Consider the following 17,948-nt stretch of genomic DNA (forward strand, 5'->3'; position numbering starts at 1 on the left):
AAACTGGTTTCCCATTGTTCTTTCTAATAATAGCACCAACGGTTTCCCACTGCACCTTCTATTTATAGCAACATTGATTTAAAAAAAGAAGATATTTTCAGATAACAAATTACGACAAGAAATGATTTGCAATTCCAAACTTTTCATCTATATTAATTGAAAACCAGAGTGTAATTATTTTTTCAATTTGTTTTTAAAAAAGGATTAAAATAACATGTATCTTTATGTCCTTAAAAACCTACAAATCATTAACTAACAATTATACAAAGGTTATTTCAATTGGGAGCAAGGTATTCAAATTTTAAAACAGTTATAAATACAATTTGCATTTAAAACGATATATAATGAACTTAAGATTATATCCCTAATAGGTGGGCCGGAGGCATCTGGTTACTATTGAAATGGCATACACATACCCAACTGCCACAATTAGTCCACTTAAGCCTTTTCACAATTTTTTCTAAAATTCTTAAAATTTATATTTCAATCATGAACTGCAATTAAAATTTTCAAGAACATTTGACAATGCTTAATTTTAAAGCTGCTTAGTTAAAACTAGATTAAAGTGTACAGACTGAAATGAGATACGACCCTGAAATCCATAGCTCTGCGCTCTCCCTATTGAGCTAAGCAGGCGGTTGCGCATACACATATGAAACTATTAACATGTATATTACAGAAATACAGTGTATGTATGTATAACTGTATGGCCTAAGTTGATATTATACAGGTAAACTTGTATTAGAAAGTACCCGCTGGCACTAAAGACCGCTACTTTACTGCAAAATCATTTAATTTCAAGGAGATGAAATTTCTTCATTCTGGCTAAAATGGTTCTTTTGATACGATTTGAATTTGTAGCTTTCATATTCTGAAGGTAAAATGAAATGGTTTTTGTTTGTTAGGACTGAGTTTCATGGATTGATGCAACCATGAAATCTTCAAAAATTAATCCACTACAAATATTAATGATTTAATAGTATTGACATTTGCAGTCTATTTAAAGCTGGAATGCAGTCCTCCTATAAATGAGCCGCACCATGAGAAAACCAACATAGCGCATTTGTGACCAGCATGGATCCAGACCAGCCTGCGCATCCATGCAGTCTGGTCAGGTTCCATGCTGTTCGCTTTCAAAGCCTATTGCAATTAGAGAAACCATTAGTGAACAGCATGGATCCTGACCAGACTGCGCGGATGCGCAGGCTGGTCTGGATCCATTCTGATCGCAAATGCGCTATGTTGCTTTTCTCATGGTGCACCTCAATTATAGACATTTTATTGACTCTCCAAAATGGGTCTTTATATAAAGACCTGACCATGCTGACAATGACTGAAGTACGACGGCACTGTATTTGTATCATATTTATACACAATTTAGAGAAAAACAAGTTTATCTTCGTACCAGTTTATCTAGGAGATCGGGTAAGATATCATCGAGTGCTCTCTGGCCAATGTTGGTATGGAGACCATCAAATGTACTGGCTGCTGCCTCACGTACTTCTGGTAGAGGATCTACCAGGGCACGCTTCACTGTTGGTATCAGACTGTCTGCATAGAACATCACCTAAAACAAGTCAAATCATTTAGTGCAAAGTGGAAAAAATACAAAACATCTTTTTTTCTTATCAAAATGCTCTCAAATTCTGCCTGAAAGTAAGTACAGTCATATTAAGCTCTATTCACTTAAACAAACTTTACAGTCCTAAGAATATTTCATAACAAGAGGGCCAAGATGGCCCTAGGTCGCTCACCTAAGAAACACTCCATAACAGTGTAAAACATGTTTGACCTAGTGATTTCATGGAAACAAATATTCTGACCAATTTTCATTAAGATTGGACCAAAAAATTGGTCTCTTGCGATAAAACAAGCATTTTCTTAGATATGACCTAGTTTTTGACCCTAGATGACCCATGTTCAAACTCGACCTAGATTTTATCAAGGCAATCATTTTGACCAAAATTCATGAAGATCAACTGAAAAATACAGCCTCTATCACATACAGAAGTTTTTTCTTTGATTTGACCAAGTGACCTAGTTTTTGACCTCAGATGACCCATATTCAAATTCGACCTAGATTTCATTAAGGCAATCAACCTGACCAAATTTCATAAATATCAACTGAAAAAACAGCTTCTATCGCATACACAAGATTTTTCTTTAATTTGACCTAATGACCTACTTTTTGACCTCAGATAACCCATATTCAAAACCGACCTTTTTTTCTCAAGGCAATCACTCTGACCAAATTTCATGAAGATCAATTGAAAAATACATCCTCTATTGCATACACAATGTTTTTCTTCGAGTTGACCTAGTGACCTAGTTTTTGACCCCAGATGACCCATTTTCGAAATCAGCCTAGATTTTATCAAGGTAATCATTCTGGCTAAATTTCATGAAGATCAGTTGAAAAATACAGCCTCTATTGCATACACAAGGTTTTTCTTTGATTTGACCTAGTGACCTAGTTTTTGACCCCAGATGACCCATTTTCGAACTTGGTCTAAATTTCATCAAGGCAATCATTCTGACCAAAATTCATGAAGATCAATTGAAAATACAGCCTCTATCGCATACACAAGGTTTTTAGGTGATATGACCTAGTGACCTAGTTTTTTACCCCAGATGACCCATTTTCGAACTCGGCCTAGATTTCATCAAGGTAATCATTCTGACCAAAATTCATGAAGATCAATTGAAAAAATACCGCCTCTATCGCATACACAAGGTTTTTCTTGATTTGACCTAGTGACCTAGTTTTTGACCCGAGATGACCCATTTTCGAACTCGGCCTAGATTTCATCAAGGCAATCATTCTGACCAAAATTCATGAAGATCAATTGAAAAATACAGCCTCTATCGCATACACAAGGTTTTTCTTTGATTTGACCTAGTGACCTAGTTTTTGACCCAAGATGACCCATTTTTCAACTCGGCCTAGATTTCATCAAGGTTATCATTCTGACCAATATTCATGAAGAAGAATTGAAAAATACAGCCTCTATCGCATACACAAGGTTTTTCTTTGATTTGACCTAGTGACCTAGTTTTTGACCCGAGATGACCCACTTTCGAACTCGGCTTAGATTTCATCAAGGTTATCATTCTGACCAATATTCATGAAGATTAATTGAAAAATACCACCTCTATCGCATACACAAGGTTTTTCTTTGATTTGACCTAGTGACCTAGTTTTTGACCCGAGATGACCCATTTTCGAACTCGGCCTAGATTTCATCAAAGTTATCATTCTGACCAATATTCATGAAGATTAAATGAAAAATACAGTCTCTATCGCATACACAAGGTTTTTCTTTGATTTGACCTAGTGACCTAGTTTTTGACCCGAGATGACCCATTTTCGAACTCGGCCTAGATTTCATCAAGGTTATCATTCTGACCAATATTCATGAAGATTAATTGAAAAATACAGCCTCTATCGCATACACAAGCTAAATGTTGACAGACGACGGACGACAGACGACACCACGACAGACGACGGACGCCGGACATCGAGCGATCAGAAAAACTCACCTGAGCATTGCTCAGGTGAGCTAAAAATACTCTTACTGTTGCATTCTTTATCATTTTTTTTTAAAGCACCAAGAACAAAGTAAGATCTTGACATATACAAAAGAAAATGCTGATAGTTTCATGAATTGTTTCACATACCAAAGAGACAAGCAGTTACTGACAATTAATCTGACCAGATTCTTAAATAACTGCTACAAGATCACCAAGGAAACCTCACCCTGTTTACCGAAAGTTCCCTTCCCTCCTATAATTACTGGATATCTGAGTGTGAGCATTTCATTTACCTCGACTTTTTTGTATGTATGACACAATTTCAGACAGTTCACAAAATGCGTCTCATATACTTACATGATCTCTCTGTGTAGAAGACATGATTTCCCGTAATCCTATACACACTCCTTGTCTCTGGTCACTCTGCTCCGAGTCTAGTCCATGTTCCAGGATAGGTATAATTTCTGGTAAAACACGTTCTCCAAGTTTCCTTACCAAGTCACCAAGTGTTCTAGCAGCAACCTGACATATAAAACAACTCATGAATTGACTTTAGACTTCTGACACAATCAATAAATAAACAACAGTAATTTCTGTTGGCCATCTTTTCATGAAGCTGATGATCTGACAGTGGGTCACAAAGGAATGTTTTTGTAAAATTATTTATTTTCATCTTATTTTGGCTAGAATTTATTTAACAGATTTTCATCATGATTAGTCAATGGTCTGGTATTTTATGTACTCATTAATCAATGTGAAAATGTTTGATTTCCTACACTATCAAACAATGATATAATATTTGATTCACAACACTTCCAAACAATCACAACTGCGAAACTTAATTACAAGCATAACCACAAGGTTGTGGTACTCGTTTTTTTAAATAAATACAAGTAAGCTAACCACCAACCTGTCTTTTATCATGACTAGTGCTGGCCAAACATCCAAGCAACAATGAGAACAAGGTAGACAGGATCTCCCGCAAAGTTCTTGGAGTATTTGGCACAATAACCTTCCATACGTGAAGTGCTGCCTGCCGCACAAGGAGTGCAGAGTCCGAGCGACCCATGTAAAGCCCAGAGAGGATACGATTGCGACATTCTGCCCCGAGAATTTTGTAGATAAGTTGCTGTGAACTTTCTGTACCAAAATTATCATCTTCTCCTGCACTCTCGGTAGACATTTTACCTGACACACCTGAAAAACAGAAAAATAAGACCATTTAAAATCCATTAAAAACTTTATTATAGATGGTTTAAGGTAACCTGATACATAATTAATATCAATATGCCAGAAATATTTGACTATTACAATCAATTACAATCATATGGTCAGAAAGAAATTTAAAGTTTCTCTCAGCTTGGACAGAGGCCTTCTATTCCACCAAGGAAGCAGTTTGCTGGGTAATGTTTAGCCGTATTATTGCCATGAAAGTTCTTCCAATGATGGAACCTACACACTTACACTCTATTTGTACTGAAGTCAAACTTTTCCAAACTTTGCTCAGCAACAGTTACTGTAAAATCAGTATGGAATTTAACTGGACACAAACAGCAATACCTGAACATGTAAATTTCAAAATCTTTTTTTTTTTAATTTTTCAGTAAATCTCGAAACTTTGTAATACTGCCATGTTTGTGAACAATTTGTTACAGTACAGGTAGGGCTGTCTTTGACAGGTCATTTTGTACTGATAAATCAACTAACAAAATTTAACCTTTAGCCTGCTAAATTTCTAAAATGTACTGGTCCATCATTCAATTTGGGCAATACCAATTTATTATTTGAAGGGGTGTTCACAGTCACAAAGGCAGAATCACTTGCCCCCAGAAGGCTAAAGGTCATCTTAGAAGATTCTATTTTCTTGTAATATGCAAGTTTTTTTTTGAACATTCAACATTTTTTTTTTATTTATCTTACTACGCTAGTTTTCATTTTTCACTGAACTGTTCTTACAGACTTCTGTATCAATATTTTATCCTTTTGACTTTATCAATACATCAAAACATCTAAATGTATCAAAGCAAGTGAATACATAAATGTCACAATTATGGGCACACTTAATACTTTGAATTTTGAGACAATATCTTTCCCCATATATATAGGCAGAGGGACAATGGAAAGTGGAATCTTGAAAAGTGAAAAATTAAGTGGACTAATTGTAGCAGCAGAGGGGGTATAGGTGAATAGTTGGTAACCTACCGCTTCCGGTCCACCTAACATATACATATCACATGATCTACTTATATAGAGAACCATAAACTATAACACTTGCTTACAGCTTTAAAGTTTGCATATTGTTGAATAACTAAAATCAAGCTTTGATCTGCATTGGCTGTAAGTAATGTTTAAGATTAGTTAGAAAAGAAAAGAGCATTTATTTAAAACAGCTCACTTTCTTTTGTTAGGAAACCGAAGAATTTTCTTTTTTATTGTTTTTATTGTTTTAAATGAAAATTTAAAGTAATTTACTTTTTTATAGTGCTCTGTCAGGATCAATAATTAGATAAAATGATAATGGTACATAAATAGCAGCAAATGCTATTTTTGGAACAGAAATTGGTTTCCCATTGTACCTTCTATTTATAGCACCATTGATATTTTTAAAAGTTATTTTCAGGTAACAAATTAAGACAAGAAATAATCTGCAAATTCAAAATTTTCATCTATATTAATTCAAAACTGAAGTGTAATTTTTTTTTCGTTTTGTTTTTAAAAATGAATCAAAATAACATATATCTTTATGTCCTCAAAAACCTATATGTCATTAACTTCTAACTCCACAAAGGTTATTTCAATAGGGAGTTAAGGTATTCAAATATTAAAATTGTAATAAAAGCAAGTTGCATTTAAAACAGTATATAATGAACTTAAGTTTATATCACCAATAGGTGGGCCGGAGGCATCTGGTTACTATTGAAATGGCATACACATACCCAACTGCCACAATTAGTCCACTTAAGCCTTTTCACAATTTTTTCTAAAATTCTTAAAATTTATATTTCAATCATGAACAGCAATTAAAATTTTCAAGAACATTTGCCAATATTTAATCTTAAAGCTGCTTAGTTAAAACTAGATTAAGATGTACAGACTGAAATGAGATACTGGGGAAATAAAAGAAGTTTGGTGGGTATTTCAATACTATTACAACAAAGCATCAGGTCTGTAACAATGACTAATTTCCTACAATTTCCAACTAGAACTTACATACTGAAACAAATAATATGGTAATTATGACTGGTGTAAACTGCAATGAAAATAACCAGACTGCATAATTAGGTGACCATTCCTCTAACCTTCTTTCAAGTAACAAAATGATCAAACAGGATCTTATTTTTCTTTCCTTTGACATAAGAGGAACAGCAGCCAGTATGTGAAAGATATCATTTCCAGACCTGTTTACCCCTTTCACGCCTCAACAGTAGTCTGACAAAGTTTTTATCAGTAGCTTTTGGTATCTGTCAGTAGTAACTTACCGTCGACCAGTGTTTTACACAACAAAGATTGATTAAACCACAAAACATTGATAATGATAAAAATTTAACTATATTCTGTATCAGAATAGTTTTTTTATGCTTGAAATTAGAATTCAGCATTTCACAACTGATAGATTCTTCCTCCTTACAGCCAGTTGATTCCAGAACTGATAGAACATTAACCATTATCAACAAGAGATATTTCAATTTTCACGGATAAGAATTGCTCAAGTTAGAGAGCAGATGCCGTTAGGATGCCGCCCGTACGCCCACCCTCCGGGCATATAAAAAGGTTATCGAAACTACGTAAAATATTTACAAGTATTCCTCGTATTTCTCGTAACGGAGAAACCATTCTTTGTTACAATGATGTGGACGCTTGAATACTGTAGTAAGAATGAGCGTTTATGTAACACAGATGCACTAAAGAGTGGAATGTGTTCTAAATAACAGAAAGGAGTCGATAAAACGAAATTTTTACTGCAACTGACCCCGTAGGAATTTCACTATTTATCACTAGTGCGTAGTTTCTGTGGCAAAATCGTAGTAAATACAGACAATCTGTAGGGGTAAACAGGTCTGCATTGCATGGTTACATGGAGATTTAAATTTCTTTGGCTTAAATCTAAGTTCAAGAAAATATCAAGTGCATATAAGTGACATGACACAGGAAAGTAACAAATAACAAGAGGACCATGATGGTCCTGAATCGCTCACCTCTTCCCACATGACCCAGTTGATAAACATTCAGACCAACTTTCATACAGATCCCATGAAAAATATGGCCTCCAGAGAGGTCACAACGTTTTTACATTATTTGACCTACTGACCTACTTTTTGAAGGCACGTGACCCACTTTCGAATTTGACCTAGATATCATCAAGATGAACATTCTGACCAATTTTCATGAAGATCCATTCATAAATATGGCCTCTAGAGATGTCACAAGGTTTTTCTATTTTTAGACCTACTGACCTAGTTTTTGACCGCACATGACCCTGTTTCGAACTTGATCTAGATATTATCAAGATGAACATTCAGACCAACTTTCATACAGATCCCATGAAAAATATGGCCTTTAGAGAGGTCACAAGGTTTTTCTATTATTTGACCTACTGACCTAGTTTTTGATGGCATGTGACCCACTTTCGAACTTGACCTAGATATCATCAAGATGAGCATTCAGACCAACTTTCATACAGATCCCATGAAAAATATAGCCTCTAGAGAGGTCACAAGGTTTTTCTATTATTTGACCTACTGACCTAGTTTTTGAGGGCACGTGACCCAGTTTCGAACTTGACCTAGATATCATCAAGGTGAACATTCTCACCAATTTTCATGAAGATCTCATGAAATATATGGCCTCTAGAGAGGTCACAAGGTTTTTCTATTTTTAGACCTACTGACCTAGTTTTTGACCGCACGTGACCCAGTTTCGAACTTGACCTAGATATCATCAAGATGAACATTCAGACCAACTTTCATACAGATCCCATGAAAAATATGGCCTTTAGAGAGGTCACAAGGTTTTTCTATTATTTGACCTACTGACCTAGTTTTTGATGGCAAGTGACCCAGTTTCGAACTTGACCTAAATATCATCAAGGTGAACGTTCTGACAAATTTTCATGAAGATCTTGTGAAATATATGGCCTCTAGAGAGGTCACAAGGTTTTTCTATTTTTAGACCAACTGACCTAGTTTTTGACGGCACGTGACCCAGTTTCGAACTTGACCTAGATATCATCAAGGTGAACATTCTGACCAATTTTCATGAAGATCTTGTGAAATATATGGCCTCTAGAGAGGTCACAAGGTTTTTCTATTTTTAGACCTACTGGCCTAGTTTTTGATGGCGCGTGACCCAGTTTCGAACTTGACCTAGATATCATCAAGATGAACATTCTGACCAACTTTCATAAAGATCCCACAAAAAATGTGACCTCGAGAGTGGTCACAAGCAAAAGTTTACGGACGGACGGACGGACGCTGCGTGATCACAAAAGCTCACCTTGTCACTATGTGACAGGTGAGCTAAAAATACTGAAGACCCATATTCGACATCATTCCATGTCTAAAATTATGAGATACACTTTAAATTCTTAATATTCCTTCCAAAGTATTTTCTTAATCTTATACAGATTTCAACGGAAGTTTTTTTTATCTCGCATGAGTTTTTAAAGTGCTTTCATGTATAACATAATATATATATGTTTATAGTTGACTGCTTTTAAACAAATGGAACAGTTAAAACTTTAAGTCTCAGACATCTGATTAACACTACCTAGGACTTATACCTACAACAACAATAGCATAAACTTACCAGATATACTGTACAACAAATCTCCGAGTAGCTGTACTGAGCTGTATCTGATTCTCCAGTTATCGTCAAACAATCCTTTCTCCAGTTCGGGTAACAGTAACTCTATAGCTGTATTAGCGTACATGTTGATGATTCTCTGACCAGCACGCAAGGCTGTATCTCGCACATATTCAGACTCATCAGCCAGTGCCTGTAAATGTGTCAAGTGTTTTCTCAACAGTTTTAACCATGCAGTTGTTTCAAAAACAATGCAATTGTTTCACATTTTTCTCTAATCATTTAAAAGATAAATTTAATACAGTTTTTAGTATTATCTGCTTATAAAACACATTCATCTAAAACTATAGACTTTTTTTTAAATTCTACATGGATATATAGTAAAACTAAAGTGTATTATTATTTTATGTAGATCATATATTAGGTTTTAGCTGCCATTATCTTTATCACAGCAAATCTCTGAGTATCTTTCAAGCACTAAGTTAGATCAGACAAACTTTTATTTCCGAATTTATGACAGAATTAACATATAGATACCTGTAAAATGGATGGGATGATAGGTCCCACATATTGTTTGAATTCCTCCTTGAACACAGATGGCAGATATATGTACATCATGATATAACCATCACGCACGTGTGGCGGTATGTCCGTGCGTTCTGCAGTATGTATGACCTGTGGCATCAACTTGTGCATATCAGCAAGACCCATACCACCCAACACTTCACTGAGACCTGTATAAAGGTAACAAAGGTAACTTTATTCATTTTTTTTGTATTTTTAAAGAGTCACATTGGCACAATTTTAGGAAGACCCGAGAAGCCTTTCCTGGCATTGTTTCATGCATGAGCCGGCACCTGGTTAGAGAACCACAGACATTTTATAAGCAAGGTGGATGGCTTCCTCAAATGAAGAATTATAAACCTAAAGTAAGGTTTCCAACACAGAAACTGATCTGAAGGCAGCAACCTTAACAACTTGGCCCCCAAAAAATGGAGGTCCCTAACAAAAACGTAAATATTTGTGGCTATGCAGTTAAACATTTAACAAAATCAAATTTTTAATTCTGGCTACTCTAAGTTTACTTTGTTAAACTGTTTTTTGTCTTACTTTTGTGTCCTAGTCACTTTGATTTTGAGTAAATCAGCTGTCAAAACATCAACCTTAGATGGTGAATATTTCTACCTTGTACTAATTCAGTGGGACTAATTTATATTGTTGATACATCATCCAAACAGATTTTTTCTATTTAATTTTAAAGTTTGAAATGATATACCTTGAGCAGCCCCAGATCTGTCCACTGAACTTCCCTCTGACTTCAGTGTCTCCATTAACCAGTTCATTAATTCATCGAATTTCTGACCTCCCATACCCTTCACCATAGCACCAAGGGCATGAGCCGACACCGCCCTCACTTCTGGTACAGGGTCAAGAAGAGACTGTTTCAGACCTGGGATAACCTTCTCTATATATGGGTCAAGATCCTAAAATATACGCAAACCTATTACCATTAGTTCTGTCACAGAAGAAATACACTTGCACAGTAAGACTTGGGACACAATCATTAAAATAATAATTTGACAGAATTTGATCCAGTCCTGGTCAGATACATACTTAAAAGATTTCAATGTTTTCCTTTTTCATCATTCCACAATTTCAATTTTCCTTCAAACTTTTACTATACATAAAATCCTAAAATTACCTTTTGATCAGTAAGTGAGTACATATTGCCTATAATTTGTGCAGCCATCTTCCTCGTTTCGGTTGCCCTGTCCTGGAATGCACGTTCCACTACAGGCATGATGAGAGCCAGGGACGGAGCGTCTATAAAGTGGACAAATTTTGTCTCCAGCAGGTTCTGTAGACACATACTAGTCTTCCTGGCTGGATCTTGTAATGCATCCAGCAACACTGGTACAATTGCTGCAATACAAATGTTCAAAATAAATGTTGTTTTTTTTTGGTTTTAAAGTGAGGTTTCCAACCCACAGCAATAAGGAGCAAGAGTTTCAAAGTCAGTGACCTTACACTCGGCAAACATAGACCCCTATAACAAAGGCTGAGACATTTTTCTTGTACATGTAGAAACATCTTTGAGGATGTTTTTAGATGCTAGGTACCAACCTTGAATTTCAGGGTTCCTGATAACATTGCCAATCTGTCTGAGAGCCTGGGAACCAGCTTTCTGTACTCGTGCATGAGAATCTGTGAGAACTTCCGTGATCTTAGGGACAATACTCGGCAGGCAGGCTGACAGCTGTTTGGGGGCACAGTACGCCATAGAACCCAGTAACTCAACAGCACCTGTATACAGAATCATTCCAAATGAATATCGTAATTAGGTACACGTTTTCTTCTATGATTTTCTAAGTTTAAAGACCCTTAGTATTCACAACAACTGTTAACTGAAGCACCAAATACTTAATGCTCTTGTGCAAAAATTTTTTTGATGTTTTATAGCACAATAATTAGAGTAAACAACATTTCTGAATCGATAATAAACAGCAACATTCAAAGCAGAAGTATCATCTTCATTTTTACAGCAGAAACCAAATACAAATGAGCCGCACCATGAGAAAACCAACTTAGTGCATCTGCAACCAGCATGGATCCAGACCAGCCTGCGCATCCGTGCAGTCTAGTCAGAATCCATGCTGTTCGCTAATGGTTTCTCTAATTGCAATAGTCTTTGAAAGCGAACAGCATGGATCCTGACCAGACTGCACTATGTTGGTTTTCTCATGGCACGGCTCAAATGAAAACTTGTTTGAACTGAGTCTGAGAAAAACTTGAATCTTTTGATACATAAATCAGCATTTTAATATCAAAGGAAAAACTCTCAATACGTTCAACTTGACTTATTTTCTTTACTCAAACTTCATATATAGTCAAACCTGTGTCAAAAATGGCTGCTTAAAGAAGTCAACTTTCAGCACAGGTTGGACTGTGTTTGTGTAAGTCACCTACCAGCCTTAGTTCTCCAGGAGTCTTCTTCCAGACCTTTAATTAATGACGGCAAGACAAGTTTGACACCATGAGCTGTTAACATTGCCATAACTGCCTTTGCTGTTTCATCTGCTGCCTACAATAGTGTTCATATTTTAGTAACTTCCTGTAATACCAGAAATGTGTAACATATAAAATACCTGTTGAATTGAAACAGACTGCCTTAATTTTTCCTTAACATCTCTATATTCTAGTTTCCCATCTTTTTGAGCATGCAATATATATCAATATTGCACTTGCTTTGTTCACGTTTCCAAAATGTCACCTATTTATGCATATGTACATACCTCTCAAGCAAATGGGGACATATGTATCAATGTTTGTATTAACTAGAATGTGTCGCAGACATGGATGCCCCCGCAACATGAGAAAGGTCACAGGCATGGTACTGCTCACAAACTAAAAGAAGGACCATTGGCCCTATTTATTTACAAAACAAGAGATCACAGAGTGATCTTGGCGCCCACCAAGGGCCATTTTTGAGTGTTCCAAATTTCAAGACTTACTGACTAGCGCAAGGTCAAATTTCATTTCCGTACACAACACTGTGCATGTGGTCCAAATTCGAAAGCTGTAGCTCGAGAAATGTGAAAGTAGGTCACTAGATCAATCTTAAGGTCAAAGTTTTATTCGGTACACAAAACTATGCAAGTGGTCCGAATTTGAAGGCTTAGCTTGAGAAATGTGTAAGTAGGTCACTAGGTCAAAATCAAGGGTCAAATTTCACTTCAGAACACAAATCTATGCATGTGGTCCAAATCTGAAGCCTGTACCTTCAAAAATGAGAAAGTAGGTCACTAGGTCAATGTCAAGGTCAAAGTTTGTTTCGGTACACAATTATCCTATGCAAGTGGTCTAAATTTGAGGCCTGTAGCTACAGAAATGTGAAAGTAGGTCACTAGGTCAATCTTAAGGTCAAAGTTCATTTTGGTACACAAAACTATGCATGTGGTCCAAATTTGAAGGCTGTAGCTTGAGAAATGTGAAAGTAGGTCACTAGGTCAAAATCAAGGTCAAGTTTTATTTCAGAATACAGAACTACGCATGTGGTCCAAATTTAAAGCTTGTACCTTCAAAAATGTGAAAGTAGGTCACTAGGTCAATGTAAAGGTCAAAGTTTGTTTCGGTACATAAAACCAGGCATGTGGTCCAAATTTGAAGGCTGTAGCTTGAGAAATGAGAAAGTAGGTCACTGGGTCAAAATCAAGGTCAAATTTAATATCGGAACACAAAACTATGCATGTGGTCCAAATTTGAAGACTGTACCTTCAAAAATGTGAAAGTAGGTCACTAGGTCAAAATCAATGTCAAATTTCATTTTGAAACACGTAACTATGCATATGGTCCAAATTTGATACCTGTACCTTCAAAAATGTGAAAGTAGGTCACTAGGTCAAAATCAAGGTCAAAGTTTTTTCAAGTGCACAAAACTATGCATGTGGTTCAAATTTGAAGGCTTTAGCTACAGAAATGTGAAAGTAGGTCACTAGGTCAAAATCAAGGTCAACTCATGTCAAGGTTCATCTTGCCACTCAAAAATATACATGTGGTCCAAATTTGAATGTTGTAGTTATTGACAAGAAGATTTTAAAAGCTTTTCCCTATATAAGTCTATATGAACCATGTGACCCACGGGGCGGGGCCATATTTGACCCTAGGGGGATAATTTGAACAAACTTGGTAGAGAACCACCAGATGATGCTACATTACAAGTATCAAAACCCTAGGCTTTGTGGTTTGGACAAGAAGATTTCCAAAGTTTTTCCCTATATAAGTCTATGTAAACCATATGACCCCCAGGGTGGGGCCATATTTGACCCTAGGGGTATAATTTGAACGATCTTTGTTGAAGACCACTAGATGATGTCACATACAAAATATCAAAGCCCTAGGCCCTGTGGTTTTGGACAAGAGGTTTTTCAAAGTTTTTCCCTATATAAGTCTATATAAACCATGTGACCCCCAGGGCGGGGCCATATTTGACCCCAGAGAAATAATTTGAATCATCTTGTTAGAGGACCACTAGATAATGCTTCATACCAAATATCAAAGCCCTATGCTCTGTGGTTTTGGACAAGAAGGTTTTCAAAGTTTTTCCCTATATAAATCTATGTAAATTATACAAATAAACAAAGGGCCATAACTCACTCATAAATTGTTGAACCAGTCTGATTTTCAGGGGGACACAACTAGGGTACCAATACATCATTCTGACAAAGTTTGGTCAAAATTCCCCCAGTAGTTTCTGAGGAGATGCGATAACGAGAAATTGTTAACGGACGGACGGACGGAATGACGGACGGACGGACCACGGACGCAGAGTGATTTTAATAGCCCACCATCTGATGATGGTGGGCTAACAAAAAATATTGTAGGAAAACCAGAAAGCTTAGTATTCTGTATATGTAGTGAAAATTGGCCAAGTTCAACCGAAGACTGTGACCTTGACCACTGAGCTACTGAAATGGTTTTGGGCATGACACATCGTCTATCTAAGCATCATTTGTGTCAAATTATTCTGAAATCCGACCATGTATGTCAAAGTTATGGCCCAGACACGAACACTACCCTTTCACGAAAACACACAAAAATCTACTGGTCATGACCAACCTCCCTATCAAGCTCAACCAAGGACTGTGACCTTGATCTTTGAGTTAGTGAAATGGTTATGGCCTGGACACGAACACCACCCTTTCCCGAACACACAAATGAACAAACAAACAGAAACACACACGGACAGGGGTTACACTATATGCCCCCCCCCCCCATTTTAAGGCAGGGGCATAAAAAACAAGAGGGCCAAGATGGCCCTAGGTCGCTCACCTGAGAAACACACCATAACACAACATATTAAACAGAGTAAACATGTTTGACCTAGTGATTTCATGGAAAACAAGAGATCACAGAGTGATCTTGGCGCCCACCAATGTGCCATTTTTGAGTGTTCCAAATTTCAAGACTTATTGACTAGCTCAAAGTCAAATTTCATTTCCGTACACAACACAAATCTATGCATGTGGTCCAAATTTGAAGCCTGTACCTTCAAAAATGTGAAAGTAGGTCACCAGGTCAATCTTAAGGTCAAAGTTCATTTCGGTACACAAAACTATGCAAGTGGTCCAAATTTGAAGGCTGTAGCTTGAGAAATGTAAAAGTAGGTCACTAGGTCAAAATCCAGGTCAAATTTTACTTCGGAATACAAAACTATGCATGTGGTCCAAATTTGAAGCCTGTACCTTCAAAAATGTGAAAGTAGGTCACTAGGTCAATGTAAAGGTCAAAGTTTGTTTCAGTACACAAAACTATGCATGTGGTCCAAATTTGAAGGCTGTAGCTTGAGAAATGTAAAAGTAGGTCACTAGGTCAAAATCAAGGTCAAATTTTATTTCGGTATACAAAACTATGCATGTGGTCCAAATTTGAAGCCTGTACCTTAAAAATGTGAAAGTAGGTCACTAGGTTAATGTAAAGGTCAAAGGTCATTTCAGTACACAAAACTATGCATGTGGTCCAAATTTGAAGGCTGTAGCTTGAGACATGTAAAAGTAGGTCACTAGGTCAAAATCAAGGTCAAATTTTATTTCAGAATACAAAACTATGCATGTGGTCCAAATTTGAAGCCTGTACCTTCAAAAATGTGAAAGTAGGTCACTAGGTCAATGTCAAGGTCAAAGTTTTTTTCAGTACACAAAACTATGCATGTAGTCCAAATTTGATGCCTGTACCTTCAAAAATGTGAAAGTAGGTCACTAGGTCAAAATAAAGGTCAAAGTTTTTTCCAGTGCACAAAATTATGCATGTGGTCCAAATTTGAAGGCTGTAGCTACAGAAATGTGAAAGTAGGTCACTAGGTCAAAATCAAGGTCAACTCATGTCAAGGTTCATCTTGCCACTCAAAAATATACATGTGGTCCAAGTTTGAATGTTGTAGTTACTGACAAGAACATTTTAAAAGCTTTTCCCTATATAAGTCTATATGAACCATGTGACCCCCGGGGCGGGGCCATATTTAACCCTAGGAGGATAATTTGAACAAACTTGGTAGAGAACCACTAGATGATGCTACATTACAAGTATCAAAGCCCTAGGCTTTGTGGTTTGGACAAGAAGATTTTCAAAGTTTTTCCCTATATAAGTCTATGTAAACCATATGACCCCCAGGGCGGGGCCATATTTGACCCTAGGGGTATAATTTGAATAATCTTAGTTGAAGACCACTAGATGATGTCACATACAAAATATCAAAGCCCTAGGCCCTGTGGTTTTGGACAAGAGGTTATTCAAAGTTTTTCCCTATATAAGTCTATATAAACCATGTGACCCCCAGGGTGGGGCCATATTTGACCCCAGAGAAATAATCTGAATCATCTTGGTAGAGGACCACTAGATGATGCTTCATACCAAATATCAAAGCCCTAGGCTCTGTGGTTTTGGACAAGAAGGTTTTCAAAGTTTTTCCCTATATAAATCTATAGAAATTATAGAAATAAACAAAGGGCCATAACTCACTCATAAATTGTTGAACCAGTCTGATTTTCAGGGGGACACAACTAGGGTACCAATACATCATTCTGACAAAGTTTGGTCAAAATCCCCCCAGTAGTTTCTGAGGAGATGCGATAACGAGAAATTGTTAACGGACGGACGGACGGACTGACGGACGGACGGAATGACGGACGGACGGACCACGGACGCAGAGTGATTTTAATAGCCCACCATCTGATGATGGTGGGCTAAAAATATTCTGACCAATTATCATTAAAATTGGAGCAAAAATCTTCAGTATAAGTAAGTATTTTCTTTGATTTGACCGAGTGACCAAGTTTTTGACCCCAGATGACCCATATTCGAACTTGACCTAGATTTCATCAAGGCTATCATTCTGATAAAATTTCATGAAGATCAATTGAAAAATACAGCCTCTATCGCATACACAAGGTTTTTCTTTGATTTGACCTAGTTTTTGACCCCAGACTACCCATATTCGAACTTGACCTAGATTTCATCAAGGCAACCATTCTGACCAGATTTTATGAAAATCCAGTATAAAATGCAGCCCCTATTGCATACACAAGGTTTTTCCTTGATTTGACATAGTGACCTAGTTTTTAAACCCAGATGACCCATATTCAAACTTGACCTAGATTTCATCAAGGCTATCATTCTGACAAAATTTCATGATCAGTTGAAAAAAATTAGCCTGTATCGCATACACAAGGTTTTTCTTTGATTTAACCTAGTGACCTACTTTTTGACCCAGATGACCCATATTGAAACTTGACCTAGATTTCATCAAGGCAATCATTCTGACCAAATTTCATGAAGATCAATTGAACAAGCAAATTCGATGAATTGGTATCCCCCGCCGAAAGTGTTTGTGGTGAGGAATGGCAAAAAAATATATCCGGAAAAAAGGGCAATAACTCTTAATTTACAAATAAATTCGAATGAAATTGTGTGTACACAACCACATTATGGTGATCTAAATTCTGTTTAAGTTTCATAGTTCTAGGTCAAATATATCAAAAGTTATGATGCAGAAATTGCCATATTTATAGTACCCTATATAGTTAACACTAGAAACTTCTAAGGGCCATAACTCTGGTGTT

The 17,948-nt window shown here is 36.6% G+C and overlaps 1 protein-coding gene across 1 annotated transcript in view; it reads right to left on the reverse strand.

The window, feature by feature from the left end:
* LOC123534489 (eIF-2-alpha kinase activator GCN1-like) overlaps nt 1-17,948 on the reverse strand; it is a 94,814-nt gene that overhangs the window by 21,171 nt on the left and 55,695 nt on the right. Inside the window, exons 32-40 of the mRNA XM_053519445.1 lie at nt 12,301-12,415; nt 11,458-11,637; nt 11,036-11,256; nt 10,610-10,817; nt 9,871-10,067; nt 9,337-9,526; nt 4,442-4,728; nt 3,889-4,053; nt 1,406-1,567 (exon numbers count right to left, since the gene is read on the reverse strand). Coding sequence (XP_053375420.1) covers nt 1,406-1,567; nt 3,889-4,053; nt 4,442-4,728; nt 9,337-9,526; nt 9,871-10,067; nt 10,610-10,817; nt 11,036-11,256; nt 11,458-11,637; nt 12,301-12,415 — 1,725 coding nt within the window. The remainder of the gene's footprint in view (nt 1-1,405; nt 1,568-3,888; nt 4,054-4,441; nt 4,729-9,336; nt 9,527-9,870; nt 10,068-10,609; nt 10,818-11,035; nt 11,257-11,457; nt 11,638-12,300; nt 12,416-17,948) is intronic.

The sequence above is a fragment of the Mercenaria mercenaria genome, chromosome 12, assembly GCF_021730395.1.
Source record: "Mercenaria mercenaria strain notata chromosome 12, MADL_Memer_1, whole genome shotgun sequence".
Taxonomy (NCBI): Eukaryota; Metazoa; Mollusca; class Bivalvia; order Venerida; family Veneridae; genus Mercenaria; species Mercenaria mercenaria.